Raw genomic sequence first — 26115 nt, 5'->3', positions numbered from 1 at the left:
TTGCTTACAAATTGCATTTATCAAATTTTTATTTCATTTAAAATGCTAAAATTATTCGGGGAGATTATTCGTCGATTAAACGTTCGTATTCAAAAGGGCGATTTTCAATCATGTTTGTAAGCTTTAAAATTGTGATAAATAATTCTTCGTAATGAAAACGATTCAAACGTATAATTAAATTTTTGCGAATATTTAGAATAAGAATAGCTTTCAAGCTTGTTGCTTGGTGATGGCTGAGATTTACTTTTGAAAAATTTGTAAAATTAATAATACAACATGATATTTGGAAAATTTAAATTTATTGTAAACGAATAACTGTAAAATTATACTCTCACAAGATTCTAATAACACAAATTTTCTACCCATACTATTCCATACTTTATCTTTGTAAATCTTGCAGAAATAATTCTAAACATGTAATGGATACAATATTTATTTTTTATTTCTCTCTTTATCCGTAGCATATGTAAAATGTATTTTATAAGCATTCTTCTTATATTAATCGTAAAACATATTGAAACAATACATTTATAAATTATACATTCAAAATATTACATAAATTATTTTACATTTATCAAGTAGGTACATTTCAATTAATCGTGCACTTATAGTCAAATTTGATATACATATATCGTAAATATAAATAAAAAAAGAAGCAAATATATTTTCATATGCGTTTCTATTTCTTCTACGCATTCTAACGTGAAATAAAGTCTATGCATTCTCGTAGACTTATCAAAAAATAAATGAAAATTACATGTACATTTCTAACTCGGTGTAAACTATACATTTGTCTTACATGTACATATCTGTGTATATACATATAATTGCACCGGAAAAACGATCTCTTTGCACTCCAAATATACTTTTGCATTAAATGACTATCGTTCTACTTCCTTGGTGTCCAACAATTGTGTACATCGCGATTTAAAAAAGTTATAAGACACGTTTCGGTGTTGAACGAAGTAGAAGTAAAACAATATCAAATACGTCGTATGCGATTTATAATATGGAAAATGATTACATATCTAATAAAATAAAATTTCAAAAGTTATGCCAGCTGGAAATGCATAAAAATTCGAAGTCTATTGATAACTTAGTAAGAAGTAGAAGAAATAGAAGAAATGTTAATTTTGAGACATTTTTATACCTTAATAGTATTTAAATTTACACTATCGCCTATAAAATTCCAAACAAGTAAAAAGTGCTTGTTACATCGATCAAATAAATCAATGAAAATAGATGAAAAGCATCAGCCGAAAATTCTGATGAATTTCAATGATCATCATACGTTTGTAAATTCATCCTCTATATGCAATGTAAGTGCAATATTTTCTAAATTCGGAGTGCAAAGTGGAGTGAAACGTTATCTCTCTACAAATACTAAGCGTGTATCGGTACAAGTATACATACGTGTTCACGTGGTATTCATAGAAAGAAAAACTGGAACTTCGATCGAATCACAGAGATCGCGTGAACCTAAGAAACGCGTGGGGAAATCAGATCGCCGCGTTTCTCTAACCCAAGGAACTTCTCTAATTCCTTGAAATCCAACGAAGCGAATAAAGATTAAAGGGTTTTCTGTTCGACGTGATTCATCATTTGACAAAGACGAGAAGTGTCGTCGAGCGCATTGCAACTTGAAATTTGATGTTCCACGATTGAAACCATCGTCGTCGTTTCTGCTGATATGGAGACATTGTTCTCGGAATTTGTGGTGGAAAAGTGGACGTGGTTCTTGTAAATACTCACACACACGTAGACGTGTGGACCGTAGTCGGGTAACCATGAGCATGTGCAAATTTACATTGAGAACCAGGTGGAAGACCTATTACGCTCTTTTCCGTATGGCTCGGACGTCGCGGTGTACGATGCTCGTGTACACGAGCACACAACGCCGCGAGATGCGCAAAGAAACGAATCTACGTGTAAACTCAATGTGGCTTGCTCGCCACGGGAAAACGCCGGGATAGAAAAATAAGAGGAAATGATGAAAGGAGAACGGTACAAAGCGTAGCTGGAATTCGATTGCCCGAAGAACGTTAGAACGGAGTATTGTTACACTGGAAAACGATTCGAGTATGTGGTTCAGGGAGACTTTGAATTACTTCCGACAAACTGATATCGTGCGCCATTAAGTTAAAGAATTAGAGGGTGAGAGAGTCTTTTGTAGGCAGGGACTGAATTATTGTCTGTGGACTGTCGTTGAATTTTGTAACGTTGTGAGTCATAAGATGAATTGAAATTGTATGTTTCTATAATAATTTAGAAAGGAATTTATATGTATAAATATATACTTGATATATGGCTCAAATTATAATAGATTCAAAATTAAAAAAAAAAGATCTAAAGGATTAAGAGTTTATATGTAACTTTAATTGCAGAACCCAGAACGAATCTTCTCAGAGTAAGATGTATCCTCGGATTTACAACCAACTAAAATATTTTTCTTAACAATGCAATAAATGTAAATAGAGAAAGCAATTTGAGATTAGTTTGTAATTTGTAGGACAAATTTAAGGAAATTTACCAATTAAACATATTATATTACCTCCAAATATTACCATAAATATAAAAAAAAGCAAATTATAATATTACAAACAAATTTCTATGTTTTTTCACCGGAGATGTTTGATATTTAGTATTCCTCTTTCATCTTAGGACAGCAGCAATATATGTAAATTATGAATCACATGTATGTTTTCAAATGCCTTGTTCCAGATTGTCTGATATACATTTTCCACATATTGTCGTAATTCAACTATGTATTATGGCTGAATAAATTAAGTTTGTCCGTATCTGTACGAGAAGATCAGAATTACATTTTACATTAGAAGTACTGATTTTAGAATTTATGTAAATTAAACATTGTTAAACTTTTCTTTAAATCCTGTATAAGATCACTGTGGAGATTATTCTTCATATACAACAACTTTCAGATGTAAAATAAATTTTATTTAAAGAAATTAAAATCGCAATTATGTGGAATGAAATTTGTAGTAAAGTAAACTGCCAATTCATTAATTACACCTATTCATTAAGGAATTATTGGAAATTGTCGATTCATTGTTTATACTAATTAATTAAGGAATTGTTGAAATTACCATTATCGCAATTTGTGTAGAAAGTTTCATTCAGCATTCAACTACAGCTGAACCATTGCTACCGCAAGTTCTCAATGCGGAAATAACATGCTGGTGTATTTATAGTCGTATCATGCTATATCGTAATATCACTGTAGCTTCGTTAATACCAATGATGCAAATTAATGGTAAGTAAGATAACGCAAGTGGCAGAAGACAATGGTAACATTGTTATTGCTTACGAACATCGGAATATTCAAAACTACTTATAATGTACAAATGTCTGTGTCTTCATAATAATCAATGTTATTAGTGATTTAGCAAGTTATACGTTTTATACGAATGTTACTATTTCATTTTGTTTCTATTCCATTTCAATCCCCAATCTTCCTTGTAAGGGATTATCCCTAAAATTTCCAATAAACGATGTTCCAATAATCGATCGTTCTGTTAATCGGTGTTCTGATAATTGAGATTTTGACTGACTTGTAGAATGTCATCAATAATATTGATTTAATCACGTGATTGTCAACAAAATACAGTTAAATGAAATAATATCAAAGAAGAAAATTAAAATGTCGTAGCAATCGCAAGCCTATACGTCACGAACGAATATATTACGCTATTATTTCTGAAATGTATTAAATACTCTTAAATTTGCTTTTTAAACTCAGTTTACTGAAAAATAAATCATTTTATTCGCGTATAGAAACCAAGGAAAGTTATTTTATGTTTCTCACATTCCATCGCTATCCTTGGCACAGATTTCACATTTCAATGTTACCAAGGAGAAATATATTTTTGCGTACATAACGGAGCGATAACACAAAAGAATTCAAGTTGCACGCTCTTAACCTATTTCAGTTACCAGTGGTTGTCGATCCTTTCTGGTACGTTACCACGATAAAATTGTTTGAAAAATTTACGAGAAGCCAAGGTAAATAGCCGTCGAACGCGCGAACCGGTTAGTCAAGAAAGAAAGGTGTTCCGGGTAAGGGAAGAAAAGTAAAAGAATCTTGGTGAGAAGGGTGTGCTTTGCGACCAATATAAATTCATTCTATTATACGATCTGTACTTCAGAACTGTCTGTAACATACGGTAACTCGATGAATTACAAATGTAACAGCGTCACGTTAAATTTCCATAGGTATCCACTTAACTCTACCCTTGACTGGCTAGTTGACCTGACTTTGCTATTCCAATATCGAATGAATAGTTACGTATTGTTTAATAGGAGACAAAATAATTTGTAATAAAATACTCTTATCTGTCGATTGGCTAGTTGTATTTTTCAGGAGCTAAATCAATTGTCTACATCTTAACATTTCATTAGATACATGATTAATAGACTCTAGATGTACGTGTAAATTATCCAAGGTAGAATCAGTTACATCAATTTTTAATCGTCGAAAGACCGAATTAAGTCATCACTTTGACTGATTTTCCACACGCTAATAACATACTCGGTAGTACATTAGTTATCCAAGTAAATTAGTTCAGTAATACAAGTTGAATTACGTTAATAGACAGGATGTAATGTACATTCCAGGGAAACATAATTGCGGCTAATATACCTACGGCATTACTGTGGTTTACCTGGCATGCGTGCGTACCTAATAAATTTTACAAATCAAACTTCGTGAAAAGGAAATCTAACGAAAATAAAATATACTTTCCATTTGTTTCCAATTAAAAATTTGGGGGGGTAAAATCCGAAAGGGGAAAGTTGATATAATTTTTTCTGTATGCGCTCAAATGTCAAAACGATTGATTACGTTTTCTGAAAATTTCCTAATTTCAGTATCAAAGTATATAATTAACGTTCAATTTTTTAGAAATCAAACGATTAACCTTGATAGAATTGATCAATTTGACTTCTGCATGGCTCGTGTATGAAGAAAGAATCTGTTCGGATTCAATATCTGAAAGCAATCAACTTTAAAAAAGGATGATTTCCGTACATGAACAGTAAAGCTCCGATAATTCGTAACATTCCACTGCTGCCGTTCGAGAAATGAAAGCAAACGATGCTCTTCTATAAGAGTTGAAACAATACACGGTGATTGATATTCGAAATTCCCCAGCGAATGTTGGATTTCCACGAATCACTAAATCTTCCTTTATTCTTTTCTGTTCTCACTTTGCAGCACGAACGGTACCTATAAACGGTGCTTAAACGCTTGCCTTTCTTTATCATTATATAATCACATGTATTTAATTCACTGATTCTCGACACTTTCCCTTTCAAAGGAATGGTAGTTATATGGTGAAAGAAATTATTCTTCTATTTTATGAAGATCTATTGAGTTTGTTTGAATAAGAGATAAAGGTAGTTTGCAATAAAAAACGAATAAAAATTGTTTTTGGATCTTATACTATTATTACCCGGATGAAATAAGTACACATCGACGTCAAACAGTGTTGGATATCAATCGATTACCCGTTTTTATCTAATTGAATTATCAGCGTTGGAGAAATTAGTTGTTATTTATTAATCAGTAATCGCCAATCGTCGATTCTTATAGTACAGTAGCTTTTTAATTTAAATTTAATCAAAGTTCTATTCAATGTATGCGAATGTATATTGTATTAAATGAATACTAACTCGTAGTTAACTACACACACAGATCCAAACATCAATTTCATGTTGAAGAGAATTTTAATAGTTAATCGTTAATTCAATTGACGATTAAGTGATTAATCGTTGGTTCAATTGACGATTAAATACCTGTTATACTCGTTAATCGCTATGAATAATCATACATTCCAATTGCAATCGCTAATCGTTAATTGCATTAAATGTTATCCAACACTGACGTTTAGCATATTTTTTACAGCAAGAAACGTTCTTAACCAAGTAGTACTTTCCGCCACAAAATAATATAATTAAAATAAAAGAAAAACTCAGCCCTCAATCTTGTCCGATACGTGAGAATACAACGTACACATAAAAGGAGGGATTTCATCATCGACAAACATACAATGTATATACGTTTATTTCAATCTTTCGAAATTCATCGAACAACAAACGATTATTGACATTTGATAATTTCATATCGAATATCTCGTCCAGGGTATCGAACGATTGTCGTTCGTAACGCACGAATAAAAATACTCTCTTTTTATTTTAGCTGTTCGTCAATCTCGGCCATCAATTGAAAGGATCAATCGCGACGCTTAAAAAGGTATCCTCGAAGGATTAATGAGATCCTTCGCGAGCCGGTCTGCGTTTCAGCCCACTAAGAGGGCTTAGGTTGCAATGTTACTACATGCACACACGATCTTCCATTACAGAACCAGGCGCGCTTCTAATCGGAGAGAAGCTTTTCCGCTACGATCTTTCTCTCGTACAAACAGCTTGAGCAAATGTTCGCTCGGCGTAGTATCAATTCACAGCGGGTTAGTCGTTGCGCCCGCGACGGAAGTATCTTTCGAGTCGTTTCCGGGAGGATCGCTCGTTGAGAACGAGGCATAAACTAGCTAAAGTCCATTACTCTGTCTCGGTGAATCGGCATCTGGAGCAAAGATCGCGCGCGACCTAATGCCAATCGTCTTTCTTCCGGCTAATGCGGTGCTTTGCGCGAAATAATGTTCATGGCACGCGTCCTTGAACACGGAAAACAATTCCAACTGCCGTATAAAACTTCGTTCGGAATGCGTTTCTGATGTTTTCGTCGTTGTGAAACTCCAACTCGAGATTCGCTCCGCGTTAAGTCGCCCCGAATGGAAACCTCCTTGAAATTATTGGCAAATTACTCTAGTTCCTACTTCATTCGACCGAATCTTTGGAGACAATTTATTAATCGGTTTTCTTACTTAGGGCGACAGATTTTTGGTTTGATTCGAAAATATTTTACAGTTTCATTGATGTTGAACGCACGTATTGAACATGAGCTTCGTCTCTCTGTGATATTTTCTGGGTGAGTTATATAAAATAATCCAAAAAATTTGTTAAATGGGCTTGCGACCCCATTGCTGTGGTACATGATAATTCGAGTAAAAGTTGCCTCTCTATACGATGGTTCAATCTTTAGTATTTTGCAATGGCGGTATGTTTTTATATTATTTACGTTATTTCATCAAATACGATAACAGTCCTTGAGGAAATCAATGGTAATAAATTAACCATCAAATTCACATGTACATATCCACATTAAGAATTCGCGTGTTGGGTACCTGTTAGCATAGCTCGAAATTTACATTCGCCATTTATTGTTCCGTATAAAATGCTCTGTACTATTTACCTAGACGAGCACGCGATTTCGAAGTTAGGAACCTGGTATCAGTTCTGAGAAAAAGTGCAAGTCTAGGGCGTCGAGGCGAGAAAGAGGCTCTCAGCAGAGAGTTATTGCCGCGCGTTAGAAAGTTGTCGTTGTTGAACGTAGCGAAACGCAGCGATGCATCATCTCACTGAAGAGAGAGCAGAGTTGCGTATCTAATTCAGGACACGCAAACTAAATGTATCAGCCGGTGTCATTGAAGATGTTCATAACGAGACCGAAATGCGGAGAGAGGAGACAGGTTCGCGGTTTTCCTTCTCCGCTGTGGCCGAAGTGGCGGACAAAGAAGAGGATTTCTGGGGAACGAGTATACGGGCTGGTGTTCTCGCGTAACAGTATTTGATGGCTGGAGGGATATTAAGCGGAGCCCGAAACAAAGTTTATTTTGCACCAGTCACCCAGACGAAGTCGCTTCACGCCGCCAACTCCTGGTACTACTTTCGGTAGTGGTGCCACCTGTGTTGCTCTCCGCAGCTGCGGAGGAGACAAACAGGAAGAGACGTGAGAGGCCAGAGGAGAATAGAGAAAGTAACAAAAAGGAGCAGAACTAAGAGAAACGGAACGTGGAAAGACAGATGGTTAAAGTGACGTAGGAAAGAAGAGCACATTGAGCAAGAGCTGTGAGAGAGAAGTGGACCGAGCGAAGAGAGGATGTGGCACGGTGGAAAATAGTGGATGTGGCGAAGAGAGAAGACACAGAGAGGCAGCAGTGGTAATTGTTACGGCGACGACGTTTCAGGTAACTGAAAGGTCGTTTCCTTTGTCGTGTTTGTGTGTGGGATGAAAGCCATTCTGGTTCATAGAAACAGGTGCACGTATACACGTTGACCGACTAATAGCGGTATATACGTACAATTGCAGAGGATACACAATCATCCAAGGCAGCTCCGGAGAGTACACAATATCCTAAAGGTGGTGTACCTGCGCGGTATTCGTCCTGCAAACTTTGGCCCAGCAGACGTCGTACTTCCTTCCGCAACTTTGGCAGCTTCGACATGTCTAGAGGGTACAGAGATCCTGGCTTGAGTTAATTGTGGCCCCTTCGCCTGCGGACGGCTCTACTCCCTGGGATCAATTTTATACCGGGCGTCCGCTGAATCGCCATCGTAATCGGTAACATGTAAATCCCTCCTTAGGGAACGAGCAACAAACGTCAAATAAATTTGCTCTGGCAGATACGCAGGTTTAAAAGGGATAATACGACGTACACTACTGCTTGTTAGTATCTGGATACTTCGACGATTTGTGGCAACTGAAATTAGAAAATAAATGTATAGCTAACAGTAAGTGTTAGTTGCGTGAATAAATTAGAAGCAAAATAGTGGCCAGAGGCATGTTTATTATCATTTTATGGAATTAATAGAGAGATCGTGTAGATTTAAATTATTTATTTAAAAATTTAGCAACAGTTTATTCAAATTAAATATGCAATTCATCGATATATCCAATTTTAAATATTACCATGTGAATTAAGAACCTCTTTTATACGGTCTATAGCTTAATAACTAAACAACTTAAAGATAAAGAACACCTCAAATAACGAAAGCGGTCTATAAAGTTTGATACTTACAGATACCAATTCTGCTGTCGCATATTAGTTTTTACAAATGTACAATTTACGACAAATTTACAATTTTATCGTTTCATAATGTTCTAAGATAGCTGTCACAATAATAATATAATAGATAAATTCAGCTGCTCTTTTCATCTGTAATTTAATTACATAAAACATCGTGTTAAAAATAAGCAAGTGTCCGAATACATTCGAGCAGTAGTGTATTTATACAGGGAGTCATTACTTGTAACAATGGTTGTTGAGTGAAGTCAACACATTTCGCGTTTCTCTTGTATTATCACTTAATCGCCGATTTCGATAAAAGTACATCTTTCTTATATCAATATTAAATACTTTTTCAATTCTGGAAATTTTTCTAGATCTTTTAAATGGAAATACAGGAAGTTTCATCGACGATTAAGCAAATTTCGGAAATAATAGATACAACACGAAATGCGTTAACTTCTTCACTGGAAATATATCATTCAGGTTATGAATAATGGCAGTTTTAATCGAAACCGTTGGATCTTTCTTCCTTATAATACGTACAACCATGTTAAAGTAATTCTTTATACTAAAAAAAAAAAAAAAGAAAAAATAACGCGTTTTACGTAATAAAAAGGCAACAACAAATATCTCTTTGGTATTTTAAGACGTTGATTGAATGTCAAACGCGAGTATTTGATTTTTCTCTTCTCTTTTTTTTTTTTTTTGTTCAGTATAAATGATATTTCCAACGAAATTTTACAATGTAAAGTTTCACTTTTCGTTTCAAATATGTAACATGGCAGCTATTCGTTACAACATTGTAGCATTACTTCTTCGTAAGCTGAACGTACATCGGAGTATTTTTCTGGTATATCTATTCTACAAATTTTATCCATTGTTTCCGTTAAATCCATAGTTGCTTCGCGTTCACCGTCATCTCTCTTGAAAGCCGCATGTACACTTACAAAAATTTATTCTTCACTTTTTTTCCAACCGTGTTCTTGCACACGGAAAAATATCTACCAGTTAAGTTTACGCTGGGATCTACCGGAAACCCTATACAGAGTCGTGTACGTTTGTAACCCCCGACCGGTACTGGGGATACGGCCGGTAGACGAAAGATACAATTGTGTACAAACGAGAACAGAATTTATGAAATGGCGCACACCGTGTAAGCACAACGCCGCGTTGTCGGTTAATATAAAAAGGATCATTTTATCCGATGTATTTCACTCGCAATCCGCTCTATCCGGCGACTAACCTCTTTATCCTGATAAAACAAGCGAAACAAGTAAATTTTTCGCTATACAAGTCGCTAAAAAATAGATGCTCCATCTATACTGTGACTCATAACAAATGATTTATAAAACCATTTCAGTATCGCCAATTCTTCGATTCCTATATGTGTATAAAGTATAAGGTATAATACGATAAGATCTGATAAGAAGTGTTCAAAATCGAACAATAACACTTATTGGATATGGAGAGGTATCCATACATTACCAACAATGTTACAATTTCATTTTATGTGTCTGGTATCTTGACTTCAATATTTTTTTTTTTTTTGGTTCTATACTTATAAAACGAGAATAATCTAGTTTTCCAGTGAAATAATCATATTCCTTTACAGAGAGACGTAATGTATCTTTCCCTGGAGAAAAAATTACATTATTTTTCAGTACGATTTCAAACATAGTACGTTTCGTTATCTTATTACGTTACCACCAGAGGACGATATAAAAGTCGAAGGTCTTTAGATGATTTTATACTTACGAAACACAGTATACAGTTACACATATTCGTCTGCGACTTTCGAACCAAAAATTTCCAAAAGTTATTAAAATACATATGCCCGTGATCATCTATAGAAATTTCTAAGAAAACGCAAGTATATTTTCTCTATGAAAAATTTTGACGCGTACCCCTGCCATCAATTTTCACGATACCTTTGTCGACCGCGCTACATTCTTCCAATGCTTTATATACAGTTGAGAATTTACATGCTTAACGTCAATTCATCTTGCTTGACACTACATACGCGTAGCTTTGGCTGTTGTCGATACACTTGCTCTCGAAGAATAAAACTCTCTTTCGCCTTATCCTTGTGTATACCGGTTCTCCTTTTTACATCGACATCCCGCGTAAATGCTTGGTGAAGTTTGCCGAAGATCCGGCCTGGTTACATATGCACGTAGGTAAAAAGGAGCGTTTTCTATGTCTATGGAATAACGCGAACGATTTTCCTATCCGCAAGCTGGAGAAACACGCGGCACGTGGACGCTTTACAGACGCATGGAATCCTTCAGCAATTTTAGACTTCTTTTAATAAAAAAGAGACATGTGGGAGGGGGTTGTGTCTCTACTTCAGCCTTGAAATTCCGCTTCCTTTTCTACAATCGAACTATCGATCTAACCCTTCTTAACCAAATACGGTGGCTCGGAAACTATTGAAACACTTGTAGACATCTATGAATATTCTATGTGCGTAGCACGAAACATTTTGAAATTTCATTAGCAGACGTCACTAAAGTGTTTAAACAGTCATTTGTTCACATTATATTAATAAGCCTTGATACTCAATGGGACTATCTTTTATTAATACTTATTGCACGTTCGAGATAGCTATTCATGCTGTATGCTAATTTTTTTTATTGAATATATGTTCGTAATAAATATCTTGTAACTTCTATATACATTTTCAGATCGGTTTCAAAGTTTAGTAATATAATCATAGCAATCGCGTCTCATTATCGTGCTAATGAAATATCAAAATGTTTTATACACATAAAGTTTTTCATAATAGGTGTTCAAATATTTTCGAGAGTCACTGTATATTCGAATTTCCGTATTCTGCGAAACATTTTGCATGAAACGAAAGCTCTTGATTGTTGATACAACTTATACGTTGGCAAGCAGAAAATATTCGAGCAAACACGCCGAAAGGTACATAAAAAAATATTGCGCATTTTTGGATACCTTTCAAACCTTGTCTCACGGTCCATTCCATATTGTAACAATTCTTCATTTGGTATAACCATTACGCGATAATTGGCGCAACTTTCAATGTGATTTATAATTACGCTTTTGTTTCGTTTAATTATCTTTTGTTCGTTAGTTTCTATGTTCTATATCTAGTATTATACAGGATTTTAAGTAACTTTATCATTTGGTATATTCGCTTCCCTGTTAAAATTGAAGAAATATTTATAGCATAAATTGTAAATATTAGTGAGATCTTACAGTATTTGTAAAAACCGCTTTATTTTGCGCTTGACAGTAACGATATATAGATTGATTGGAAATTTTTTTGAAGGCAAAAATTGGAAATACATGTAAATATATACTGCTTGGCAGGAAGAAATATTATACTAATGAACGTAGAAAATGATGTTTTTTTAAACGAAATATAATTTCCCATTAAAATACTGAAACTTAATATTAAAATTGGCGATTAAAAGATATTAGAAATATAAAGGGAGAAGATATTTTGAACGTAACAAAATTTTAATTTAAGAAGAATGATAAGCCTTCTATAAACAAATATATATTTCCCCTACATTTCGCTATCCAAAAGCGAAAGTGTAAAATCAACACTAGATATTAGACGCAGAATCCCGTTTTCTTCTTAAACAAAATGTATTTCCATGTATAGAAGCTTAAAATAATTTCAATCAGTTTAACATCTTTTATTAATAATTTTTACGTTGTATTTAAAAATTTGTAGTTCTGAATTACTTATCGCCGGCTATTTCTAACACATCTGTATAATATTTGTAATTGTCTCTTATAACATTTGTAACAGATCCCGTAGTCAGATCCTTTAATCGTATACCATGAAATTTTATTCTCACAATTCATCGAGAAATCAAAGTATTTAAATATAAAGTACTATTATAAACTGTAAAACAATTAACACAGATCTTTTCCAATGTATCCAAAATGCAATTTTCAATCAATCCATATAACAAATCAATAACATCACATAAAATATTCCCAGAAATAAATCAAATTAAGACCTAGCTCCCTGTACCACATCAATTAATCTCGATTATTACACATTTCCCAAAATACCTTTCTCTCTCTCTCACACACATACACACATTGCACGGTATCAACAAACATGTGTGTTATTGTACACGCGTGTTCCTCTCGTGAATACCTTGTACCGCGAATATTTTCGCATGGAAGCATGGTTATGACGTGAAACGAAGGTAGGTGGCATTTTTCTGTGCTACGTGGGACACGCAAGAGAGAAGAGGGAAAGGAAAAGTTAGGAGTCTGGCGAGCGCCACTTGACTAGTCCCTTCGCATCAAAATCATAGCATCCATCTCCGGTCCTTCACCTAGTCTACGGACAATGGTTCAATAAACACGATAGAATGACGTAGAGCGCGGCATGACACGCATCTTTAGGTGGAATAATGGCAGGACATTCGATCGTGTCTGTCCTCCCTCATCGAAGGACGAAATAGAATGATGTAGTGCTTGAACACAATTTCTACAGTAGTTCATAAAAGTATTCGATAAATTGTAGAATCCTTTTATGAATACGTGTGAATTATGTGTGTTGTACGAAACGTTTCGAAATTTTATTAGTACTATAATGAGACAGTCTGTCGTAATTATATTGGGAAAGTTGGGAACAAATGAAAAAATTTACATAGAAGATACAATATAATTAGTGTAAATATATGTTTTGCAAAGTCCACAAAAGTATTTAAATAGACAATTATTCATTTTATTAACAAGCTTCGACATCTAGTTATCATCTTTAACATTTATTATGTGTCGAAGGTGACTATTCATGCTATATACTAATTTTTAACTAAATATATGTTTATAGCAAATGTATTGTAACTTCATTCTCACCAGAATAATGACATTCGTGTCTTAATATAGTGCTAATGAAATTTCAAATCGTTTTACACAATGCATACAACATATTTATAAAAGGTTTCTATAAGTGTTCAAATATTTTCCTGTACCACTATACCTTGTTTGAAACCTTATATTTCACCAATCAGGCTCTCTATGTCTCGTCGTCAATTACGTGTTCTTTTTGCAACGTTCGTGATGGAAACCGGAATAGAATATCTGTGACAGGGATCCTTTGAAGCGGAAACGCGATACGCAAGCAAAAGATTTTCACTTCAAAGCCACTCTCGACCTTGTCCTCGAACGATCAATTGGTTGTTCGTTACTTATCGGACGCGGAATTTGTTTGAGCATTTGTCGATCGAACACGAATTACATTATAACTGTCTTTTCATTACGAGGAGCTCGTGCGTGAGTTAAGGCTGTTGTCCATTTAATAGCACGGTATGTGATATTACACTAATCTTGATGTACTTATATTCATATTATATATAGGTTAAATGTAATCCTTAACTATAAAGGTATAGCGATTTTATTTATTCGAACGAAATTTTATCTAGTGGGAATTGGAGGAAAAATGAATTATTATTATAGGAACGACAAATTATAAATGGGAAATACTATATCAATTATGATGTTGCCTAATGAGCTGGGATAAATGGAGTTTGACTGTACAAACTACTAATCTTTGAAATTCTGAATTTTTATTTCATGATTACAATCTAACGAGGAATTTATGAATGACAAAAATATGGATATCTGCAGTTCAGGACTAAACTGACTTTAATTGCAGACTTTTATATATCCAATAACTTCTTCTAATATTATTTTCACTTTCATCAAATGATAATAAAATTCTCATAAACTTCTATCACTTCTTCTATCAATTCTATATATCATACTCTTCTTTACAAAATGGTGCTTATCAGTAAATCGCTGATGTAATCCTAATATCGATACAGTAAATATAAAAAAAAAAAAAAATAGTATCGATACATTGAAAACTGAAAATTACTGATCTCATTCTGTGCTATTAAATTGAATATCAGCCCTTCTCTATGATACTTCGAATCGAGAACCGGTTCACGACATCGCGTCGTTCTCGAATAAATCGCGATGATATCATCCGATAAGTCGAGATAAGCGTATCAATAAACCGTGTAGTGTCCTGCATCGTCACGATCTCGATGAACGATTTTTAATCGGGGACATACGACGTAAAATGTAACAATGAAAGCGATGGTATTCGATTCCTCTTTGAACGAAACCGAACCGAATACGCTAAAAAACACGTGATACCAATGCCGATTCAACAATATTATTATTTGGTTTCCCGCCACCGATTCGGTCAGCCCCTAAACTGCTGTCTTTCCCTTTCCTTCTGCTCCTCCTTTTGACTAGTGCGCTGTTTATGGTGCGGCGCCCATGGACTCCCTCTCCGTGGCCTCAGGCGTATCGTGACTATCTCAGGAACAGCTGGAGCATACACAGCATCAGCATCGTCAAATAGATGGCCGTAGGAGCTTCGCTTCCGTTCTCGGAGGTCACTGGAACACACATGCGCATGCACGTTACGCGCAATGTTATTATGTTGTCTTGTCTCGTGGTTTGCGGTTATTGTGTGTACTTGTCATCTAAACTGCTTGTTGTGGGTGTGATGAGTTGACTGAACGGCCTTTTGGATTTCGGGAAATTGAACGGAAACGAACAAAGGTTTAAAATACATTTCGCATAGTTTGGATTTTGCTCTTCAAATTAAATTTTTAAATTATTACTCCATAACTTTCAAATATCTAGCGTGCTGCTTTTTGCCTTCAACATTATCTTCTGATGAAATATATGCAACCTGCACACACTAAAACCATCCACAGCGAATGTAAAACCGTACTTTACTGTTAATTCAACTTTGATCAAAATGTCACTACAGACCTTTATGTATTGTTTCCATTAATTTTTTGAAAATAGCGTAGGTTGTATAAACCTTTACGTGGATCTTCCACGTTACGTTATATGTTTCGTTTTATACTATTTGTTATGTAATCTATTGGTGGAAAATTGTATGATAATGTTAATTTAAAACTAAAAACAGATTATTTTGAAGCTTCAAAGACAGACGACAGCGATATATCGCAAAACAATTTATAACATTCTGATTTAATTTAATTGAACGTTTCCTCTGTTCATTAATTTGTACAATGATTTATATAGCACAATCTGTTTCTAACAAATAGATTTGATGCAAGTCATATTGAATCGAAACTGACAAATGCAGAAGCTGATAGTACGACCGTACTGCGTGTCTATTGGAAAAGCTTGAAACTTAATGAATAGATATTGCGTTCGTCGATAGAAACGGTAATTGGTGGATTTTCATGTCGATAGAACTACTGTGTGTTATCGACTACGAACGCGATGCATACGAAAATCAAATATGTACTAGGCATTCCGCTGGTATCATCAGGGGCTGACGATGAAATGATCAATGGAGAGACACATAGGATGATGACATTTCAAACTTGCCATATCTAATTCCTTTAAGCGTATTCGTGAACAGCTCAGATTATGCATATCGAACTACTGCTATATTGATTCTAAACTACCCCTAAATCGATTGTAGAATAAATTTCTACGACAAAATAATTACCTTAAGAAATATATATTAATGATATATAAGTAAATAGACATTAGTCATAAGTTTGAAAAGATTAATAATATAATAATAATGAAAAATTAATGAAAATGGTGATAAAATATCAGATATTAAATAAATATTAATAAAATAGAATAGAAAATAATAAAAGATTAATAATATATATTATATAAATATTCCTTTGCCAGTAGTTGCGAAATACAAACTAATTTTATAAATTACAAGCTAACTGATTATTCCTTTTGACGTAAAATCAAAGCATCTGAAGTCTATAATCCACAACCTGTCACTTATCTCAGTTCACTATTATTAGTCAATAAATTATTCTGCAAAAGAATCCGGGTCATAATTTTTTAAACTACCATACTTAACCTGCACAATAGCAACGAAAATGTGGAACATGATAAATTATTTTTCAGTTCAACAGTCACGAAATAATTCAGCAAAGAATAAAGATAGTTAAAATAACGAATTCGAGGTTACAGTTAAACGAAATAAAACTTGCTATCACTAAAGGATACGCAAATAGATCGATTGAAAATAATCACGCGAAAGCACTAATGTACATTAAAGTGCAAGAGAATCTGTGTATGTAATGCAGAGTTTGTCATCGAGTCTCATCAGATCAGGCCATTAACGTCGCGCTCTCCTTTCTTCTCCTTTTCGTTTCTCGTTTTTTCCGTTGCTCGCGTTGGTTTGCATTATCATATGCTAATGGTTACAGGAGATTATCCAAAAAGCATTTTCTACAAATTTCTGTACGGTTCGAAGTTTGGTAATGTGATTAAACCACATCGGAATATTGAAATGTAATAAACGGTGGTAGCCGAAGTGGAAAGCGTCGCGGAGGACGAGCATTAAACGGAACGCCAATAGATTTTCTTTCCTTGGCCGCTTTGTGCCCGAAGGCCGAGGGAAAAGTCAATTTCGTAAAAACAATTCTGTAGACCACGGAGTAATACGTACGAGTCAACGAACACGATGGCAGCCTGCGAATAGAGCCGGTGTGAACGAAATGAAATTACCGCGACTGCAGAAGCCGAACGAATTCCTGTAACGTTGGTGCCGGGGATTTGATGGGAAAGGGACCCGAAAGGAACGAGCTCGACTGCTTTCGAATTAGACGCTAACCCGCTTTCTTTCTTAACGTATCAATCTTCTTCCTAATGGATACCTTTTTACCTTACTTGAACGGATTCGAGAAACGTGTTCGATCCGAACGTAAATATATTGCGTTTAATAAGGAAACGAATTACGAACAAGGTCTTTACATTGTTAATACTAAGACTTTTCTTGTTACCGACGCATATGGTGCGTCGTTTTCATTCGTTTGAGCAATGTTACTAATGCGATTATTGCGTTTTTCTTTCTGTGTATTTCAACGAAAGACTTAAAAAGATAGAAATAAATGAGGATCACGCGAGAAGAATATGATGAATCTATTTTTGTTTAATTTTCTGGCTTAGAAGATGTATTTTAATATAAAGTAGTTGAAGGAAAAAAATAATTTGATGGATTCGAAGGTACAAGATTCTTAAAAATAGATATGAAACCCATTATGCTTTGTAATATTAGTCCAGTTGTTATGTTAATTTAACTTTATTAATATTAGTCTACATATATAACTAATGTTATTAATATTCTGCAAATTCCCGGAAAAAATGTCCGACAAACATATATTTAATCCTGAAATCAAATGAAAAGCAGATTTCATATGGAATTGATTGAGAGATATATTGAATTTAAAAACCTTTCCTTTCTAAAAAGCTATATGCGTCAAAAATGAATGTATTAATCGATATTAAAGTGTAGAATCAAATATACAGTCTTAGTTACATGTATTATAACACTCTCAAAGTTAGAAGTGTCATTATGAAATTGATAAAGATTTAAAAATTTAATGCCTCGTATGAAACCTTAAATTATAATGAACGGTAATCTTAATGAATGAATAGATGTCTTAAACTATAATGAATGAAGGAGTAACTTAGATTATAACGAACGACTATAATGAATCGTTGCATGATCGATTAATCGTTTCTGCGATAATCTAGTTCAGTTACCATGTTTTGTATGAGATCACCAGGTGTTCTAGTATTTATGAACAAGTGTATACAAGAGTCAGGAAATTAACCTTGACAACATATTTCAAAGTGATTGAAATCCGCGATCCGTGTTCTATCCTATATAAATATCCCATATATGAATGTGATTTTCAGGAATAAATTGGGAGATTAGTCTTGCAAGATTTCATGCGTATCAGCAACTCTTAATTAACGAACACATATGCATATGTTTGTTAAATAATTGATGTTACCGCTTATGCATGTTTACTGCTTTAACGATTTATGAGGAAATTATATATATAAAATTTGTTTGATAAACAGTCGAGCGAATCATTCCCAAGCTTGCCATTATTTTTAAAACGCGATAGAAATACCAATATTTGCTGGGAAATTTGGGAATATTATAAATTGCGCTGAAGTTGGTAAAATATGAAAATTTTCGCAGGTTGCGAAAGTTACAGGATTACAGAAGTTATAATTTGTACGAAAGACTTTAAAAATACTCTTTCTTTCACAATAGTTAACGCAATATGCCATCTAAATTTAAATTTGTTTCCTTAAAAGATGGCTGATGGGTTGAGTATGTAGGTGTATAACGTCGAAAAGCTAATGAGTATTTTTAAACTAATTTTCCAAATTTTGTATATGTTTTGTAGAAACTTGCTACACAGGAACATGTAAGAAAATTAGGCAAGGACGTAACACCGACGTTTAATCTAGGAAATCCGCCTATAATCTTAAATTCTGGTCTTACGTCTGTCCTTTTCATGAATTCATAATCCTATTAAGGAGTGGCCAGAAACTCTAAATGCTAGTAAATTTAATTAAATTCTGAAAGCTATTCATTCATAGGTAATCGAAGCAGAAGATGTTAGATTAAAAAGCGTAAACAATCGACATCTAGTGTATCAAAATATTAAATAAGTTACATAAATAATGCAAAAAATATTTTACAACAAGACGTTAATAAAGATATTAATTTCTTAATTAGTAATTTAAAACAATGTTAATCAGTAGTATCGAATTCTGCTTTCCAGCTAAATTACACGAAATTACGTATCTTTGCATTGTATGGTAAAAAAAGTATTAAGAAATAAAAGTAGTGCGTTCAAGTATAAGCAAAAATTACAGGTTTTCCTCTTTCCTTTTAACAGCAGTATACTGTACCATGCTTTGAATATATACGTACGTGTAGATGTTAATGCAATGAAATAATGAATTTTATATTTCTGTGAGTATTAAAAATTTACATGTCATGCATGAACATTCATTTTAAGCTTTTGAACAGTATATAAAAATAAATTATTCCACTATTATGAAGAGCTCCAAGGGTTTAAAGTGTCCGTTTCCGGAAATATAACACATTGTTAGTTAAAATTTCACATTCTTGTTCTAAATGAAACTTCTGAAATAAGGAAATAGTATAAAAAAGAAAGAGATATCCCGTATATTTTAAACATTCCATTACATTAACAACAAAATTAATTATAAATATCGATCAAATTTTCAAACGGGTCTATCTTATCTACAAGTTTTTAAATAGAAAATTTCGCTTGTTTACACAGCTCGGTATCGGAGGTAGAATATTTCCGGCCGCGCCGAGCGTGCAGGAAAAATTTTCAAGGGTAGTCGATGAAATTGTCGGGGTAACGTATAAAAATGCAATGTACATGTGAAAGCAGCTTGCAAGATTGCTCTATGGGTTTCCGGTAAGAGCTTTTCAGTGGAATTCAAGTGACCGTGCGTTTTGAGAAGTGCACGAGGCTTAAGTTGCAGGGAAATCCGGGAGAGTTCTTGATATAAAAACTCTCTAGACAACTTCATGACCCGGCATTCTAAAGTTCGTGACACGAGTCCTCGAAAGTTTTACAGAAACGATTTACTTAAAGTATATGAGGTAAAGGACTAAAGGGTTGTTGCTATCGCGTACACGTTCGCGTGTATTGTATGCAAGCTTCCCTGTTCGTACACCTCTCAGAGAAACGGGTGGAAATCTCGCGAGATATAGATAGTTAAGAAAAAAAGGTGGCTTTAGACGGTTGCAATGAAGGTATAACTTTGCAAATTACGTGAGATTAAGGCTGGAATGAGATTCTCAGAATGAACCGGGTCTGCAATTTTACACGCTGCTATGGAACCATCGTAGCGCCAAACGCGCGTTGTCTTATTTCGTATTCACTCTGCGCTTTTCCTTTTGTATAAGCCTTCCTGTTATTCCACTTGAACAGCACCGAATATCGACGGTTTCGTTTTAATAAAACCTTTTAGATTCCTTTATGATGGATAGAAATTGCGAAATGTCTATGACTTTGCTGAAATTGCTGCATTATGTTTTGCGCATGATATTTGTGTTGAAATGCGAATTAAAAAATTACGATTATTTATAGCGCTTCAGAGATGATTCACTATAGAAATTCAGTCTTAGTACTCGCAGAGAGGTTGATGATTTTGACACAGAAAATTTGACTTATCGTCAACTATATGTACAATGTCTGCTTCAATATTATTTATCTCAACTTTGAGATATTTTTCAAACATCGAATATTATTGTCCAATAATCTACAAATATTAAATATCAAATATATGCCCAGATATTGCCACTTAAGTACATAGATACAAATTACTTCACACGATTTCCTACGAGAGTCATTCATCTTCTATCAAACTTTCGCCAATCAAAACGCATCCAGGATATAAAGTTGCGATCGTTAGATCCAGGGACATCAGTCAACGTAACATGAATCGATAAATCGTGTTGATAATTACAATCTATGAAATCGATATATCGCGAATTTACACATTCTCAGTACCTGCACGAAGAAACCCATCCTTTGTTCGATCAATCACGTTCGCATCAAGCTAATAAAAGATCCATCTCGAGGAAAAGAGAAATGCCTCAATTACTCGGGCGACGTGGCCGAACGAGGGAATCCCTATATAGATTTTTCTTCAGGTTGACCGGGCCGAGGATTCCTTCACGTTCGAGTAACCCCTAAAAGTGATTCCTTTCGATATCCCCTAACTCATCGGTCAAAATAATCGACGTGGAGACACTTCCGATAATCACGGACGCTAAGCATCGCCGATCAATCACGCGATAGCGTTCTCAGCCTACGGCTTGTAAGTGGACTGACACGAGCATTTAGACGCCTATCTACGATACCTTGCACTAGGATATTTCCGTATCTATCTGCACGCGGTTGCTTCCCGATGGCCGTTGTTGCATAGCGCGAAGCAATTCTCCAGATAAGCGAACGTGGCCGATATTGTCGTTGCACAATTGTTCGTCGATCGGAGAGCGTTTGGTCGTTATGCGTACTATGGCTACTAATTTTATTTACTTGTAGAAATGTTAATGATGTACAGCTTATTATAACAAGGTAGAAGAGCGCAAACTGCCCGAACTTTTGCAATTTTTATTATCTATTTTTATTATTTTTATACTAACTTTAATTGACGATTTTAATTATATAAAACAGATGAAAACAAGAAGCATAATAATTTTCATTATAATGATGAAAATTAAAATTCCCCGTGAAAATGGATTGATATTTTACAACAAGAATTAACAAACAGATTATTCTTTCGTGAGCTTCATTTGCGAGATAGTCAAATGTATATAGCTGCAAAATGGCTTGAATAATCAAGTATTCAAAGTCTGATAGCGAACGCCACTCGTCGAGTGCCTCTGTATGTTGAATAAACTTATCACAAGCCCTTGAAATAAGCATGCGTTCCTGAAGCATGTTATCGTGATACTCGTAGCTCTTTTCAGAGACCACTTGCCATTCGAACGAAGGTAAAAAGCTTTACTCGTATAATACTGCGCATATCGCGTTTTTGCGTATTTTAATTGTTCTGTTATATTTAATAGTGGAAAGAAGTATGTAAAAGTGTTGATTGTTTTGTTTGGTAGAATGAATTTTATTTCCACTTTCGAATTGCTTTTTCAGTTTTCGCGTGTTTTTGATCTAAGTTCCAAATCCTTTTTCTACCTATAGGTACGTTGTATTTTTAATGATTTTTATTTTTACATTATACTGAGTGGATACGGTGGTGGGTACGATCGAAGAGATTTACAGAGATTTGACAGAACAAATGTATTTAATTCGTATAAATTCGAGTTCAAATTTTTCTATATTTCATTCGCCTGGGGAATCAAATTCATTTCACCTTGACCAATTTATCTGTTTATCGCAACCAATGCATTTTACTCATTTGAAGCTCAATTGTGCATTATAAATCAATCGACGAATATTTCTCATTCACTCGCATGTATCACATATAAAAATCCTGTTCTCTCCAAAAGAGGAAAAAGTGAAAGAATCGCGATATTATGAACCGGAAGGCCTGTAAATAGAGAGAATTACAGAGCAAAAAATGGCTCACGTACGCATGTAACCGACCAGTTGAAAACCATTAACGATTTATCGCGCAATCTTCAGGGTCCATAAAGAGAGATCTAAAGACGTTCAAGCTTTTTCTCCCTTTTAGTTGATCGTCGTACACGTGAGATCAGCGTCCGGGGATTCCGGAAAAGATTCGCGAAGCCAGTGGAATGAAGACTTGGCGACTCGAGGGTTAGGGTTCACGAGTGAGACAGAAAGCTTAGCCGACGAGGAGGGGCAGTGGTTTTATAGGGGTCAAGAGAGAGGAGGACCACACGGAGAGGCGAACTTTCGAAACGACCACGCCAAGAACTCGACAGTCGGCATCTTCTACGGGACAAGTTTCTCAACGAGCCTGAATCTTACGTGGCTACTGTTCTATTGGAAAAGAGAATATATATATAGAAAACTCGAAGAGAGTTCCACTGTTGTTGGTTGTGAACTTCTTGTACGCTCGCTGGATGTTTTTATGAGATAAAGAAAAGTTGCAAGGGACGACGATATCGATGTAACATAGCAAATTGTTAGATTGCTGTCCAATGATGACTTCGTTTCTTGTTATAGTAATTTAATTTCAGTCGAATTAAATTTGTGTTTCTTTATGGTCGATATGTGGTTCCTGAGTTTCAGATAAACTTCTTTTATTTAAGTTTATTATAGTTTTTGGAGTAGGAAAAAGAGCTACATAGAGGATATAGCGATTATCTGGTTTTTACTGGACAGTTGTTTATTTTAGATAAGGTCCTAATTGAATTGTTAAATTATAGATAAATTAATTCACAAGGACTTTATTCTGTAGAATTGCCATAGGTACGATAGGTAAATTGATTTTTAGAAGCAAATATACAATAACAAAATTGGTGTTTCTTATGGTTAAACCTTGTAGAACTATTCTGACGCTTGATAAGCATCTCTTTATCTCCCAATTCGTTAATTCTTAAATTATAAGTCAGATTAGGAAGGGTCTAAATTGATAGAAATATCTTTGACGCGAATGCAACCTGTAGTATTTAACTTAGTTAACTTTCATTTGTGTGTTATTTATTTCTATTTTCAATTATTGAGCTACGATCGCGTTCATGTGAAACATCTTCTACACACAACCTTCCATATATGAATCAAGTACTTGCAATTAAAATCTAAACGCAGCTTCATATGTTGCAAACTATGCTGTTCATGTAGAAAGTGTAACATAGTAACGATACCATTAAAATATTCACGAAATATGAGATGAATGGGAACGCACGTAAAAGTTTTAGAAAATTCTAAAAAAATCATCGTCTCCATGCTATATTTTAAAAGTCAGTGTAAAAGATTGTATAATTACAGAATTAAATCATATTCCGTGAAAGATAAAGAGAAAAAAATAAATTAACGTAATGCAGTATTTTTCTCATTAGTATTTCAAAAAATTCAAATGTGTCATGTAAATGTACTAATGTATTTCATGAAACCTCATTTAAAAATATTATAGTATATTTGAAACATATTAGGAATAATACAATATGATTGTTACCAATAGTAATTCGTATCATCGCAAACGTGACATAACAATTTTTGCATATCTAGAATTTTTTCGAGCATAATACGGCTACTAAAATGTTTGATGTGCCGATACTCCAACAATTCCGGATTTTCTGCAATACACTGGTCACAATAACGCGGTATCCTGCAACTGTTGACCCATATACGTACTTTCCCTTCGCATCACGTGAGATATCTCGGTTCACCACTGCATAGTTGATTGCCTATCCCAAATAACTCTGGTTTACCGCTGCATAGCTGATTGTCTATTCCGAAACAGCATGATTCTGTAGCAGTCAATGGATTAAAGTGATACACATCTAATGTTAAATAGCGCCAATATCTAAAAAATAACATTTTCAAATATTCATCCTCTAAATAATAATAAATTTCAATCAACTATCACTTATATATCCAGCATACAGTTTATAAATTTCAAGTAAATATTCTGACTTAACACGATGATGATTAGCTAATTTCGGGCGTATACTTCGATGGTTATTTTCGTCAAAAAATTAACAAAATATAGTTCTCGTTATATTTATAAGGTGGTTCAATAGCTTCGAATATTTTATCCTCATATGATAGATTACGAAAGGTTCTCCTAAATTTATAAACAGATTTTGAAAAATTTTAAAGCAGTAACTATTATAACTCGGGTTTTTGTGCATTTATGAAAAATTAAAGAATGTAAAGATAGAGACTGTATATAATGTAGAAAAATATGAAATATCCAAAGTAGAACTCTGCCCTGTTTAATTAAAGAGTTCCATCTACTATTCTCAAACTGAAGAAAACTAAAGTTTTATTGCTTTCTTCTCGCTCTTCGCTTTTAGTTCATAACAGTGTAATAATAGAGCTTTGGTTAAAAGGTAAAGAACACAGAGAATTAAAGAGGACGAAGTACGTGTTTTAATTTTTAATACATAAGACGAATTTCTACTGAAATTTCATTTTTTTAATTGTTTCCGTACAGATATAAATTTGCACGAAAGCCTGCAGTCTATTAATTATGCAGCAATAATTTAATATTTGCATAATAACATGGCATCACCTTTCGTCATAGTATCGAAATAAAAAGAAACGTTTAAGATGTTTAATAATTCTGAGAAAACAATTGAATCTTTGAAAGATAAATAACAGGTTCGAACGCCATGAATACCTAACTGCGAAATGATTTTCACGCAAGAAACTAGTGAGTTGTGCGCGTTTTAATCCGACAACGGAGCTGCTCGTCTGACGCCATCCATCATATTCTACTTGCATGCGCTAAAATTCAATTTAATCGAGCAGCGGAGCGGCCGGGACTCGTCGATAAAAACGGGATGAAATTTTAAGATCTTTTTTATTTGCAGTATGCTTCGTTGATAAATATTCTGCCCTGATGGAATATAATTCATTGCCTTTTGTTAAGAGAATGATACAGTTCCACGTTTCCACGGCAACAAAGTGATTATTTCAATCGTGCAGAAATCGTATTCAGTTCGATTTCGAAACTGGTGCGCAACACCGCACTGCAGATAATAAGAATTTCAATACGATAAAACAGCACGGAGACTAATTTTTGTTCGATTATTAATGTTCGAATGAGAAATTAGACAAATCTGGCTATATTCTTAAATATCTGGAATAAAATTTAACAACAGTATTAAATGTGCTTCGTTCTATATTCTTCCAGTAGGGGAAGGCAAATTATACGATTTCGG

The 26115-nt window shown here is 34.3% G+C and overlaps 1 protein-coding gene and 1 long non-coding RNA gene across 2 annotated transcripts in view; one reads left to right on the top strand and one right to left on the bottom strand.

The window, feature by feature from the left end:
• LOC132905988 (uncharacterized) overlaps window positions 1-26115 on the top strand; it is a 58464-nt gene that overhangs the window by 28902 nt on the left and 3447 nt on the right. The gene's annotated exons all lie outside the window — the stretch shown is intronic.
• Window positions 8737-26115, bottom strand: part of LOC132905983 (uncharacterized) — a 214074-nt gene continuing 196695 nt past the window's right edge. The window contains exon 6 of the mRNA XM_060957795.1: window positions 8737-15328. Coding sequence (XP_060813778.1) covers window positions 15243-15328 — 86 coding nt within the window. The 3' untranslated portion in view covers window positions 8737-15242. The remainder of the gene's footprint in view (window positions 15329-26115) is intronic.

Source organism: Bombus pascuorum, chromosome 4 (assembly GCF_905332965.1).
Source record: "Bombus pascuorum chromosome 4, iyBomPasc1.1, whole genome shotgun sequence".
Taxonomy (NCBI): domain Eukaryota; kingdom Metazoa; phylum Arthropoda; class Insecta; order Hymenoptera; family Apidae; genus Bombus; species Bombus pascuorum.
This window is presented reverse-complemented; position numbering and strand designations above follow the sequence as displayed.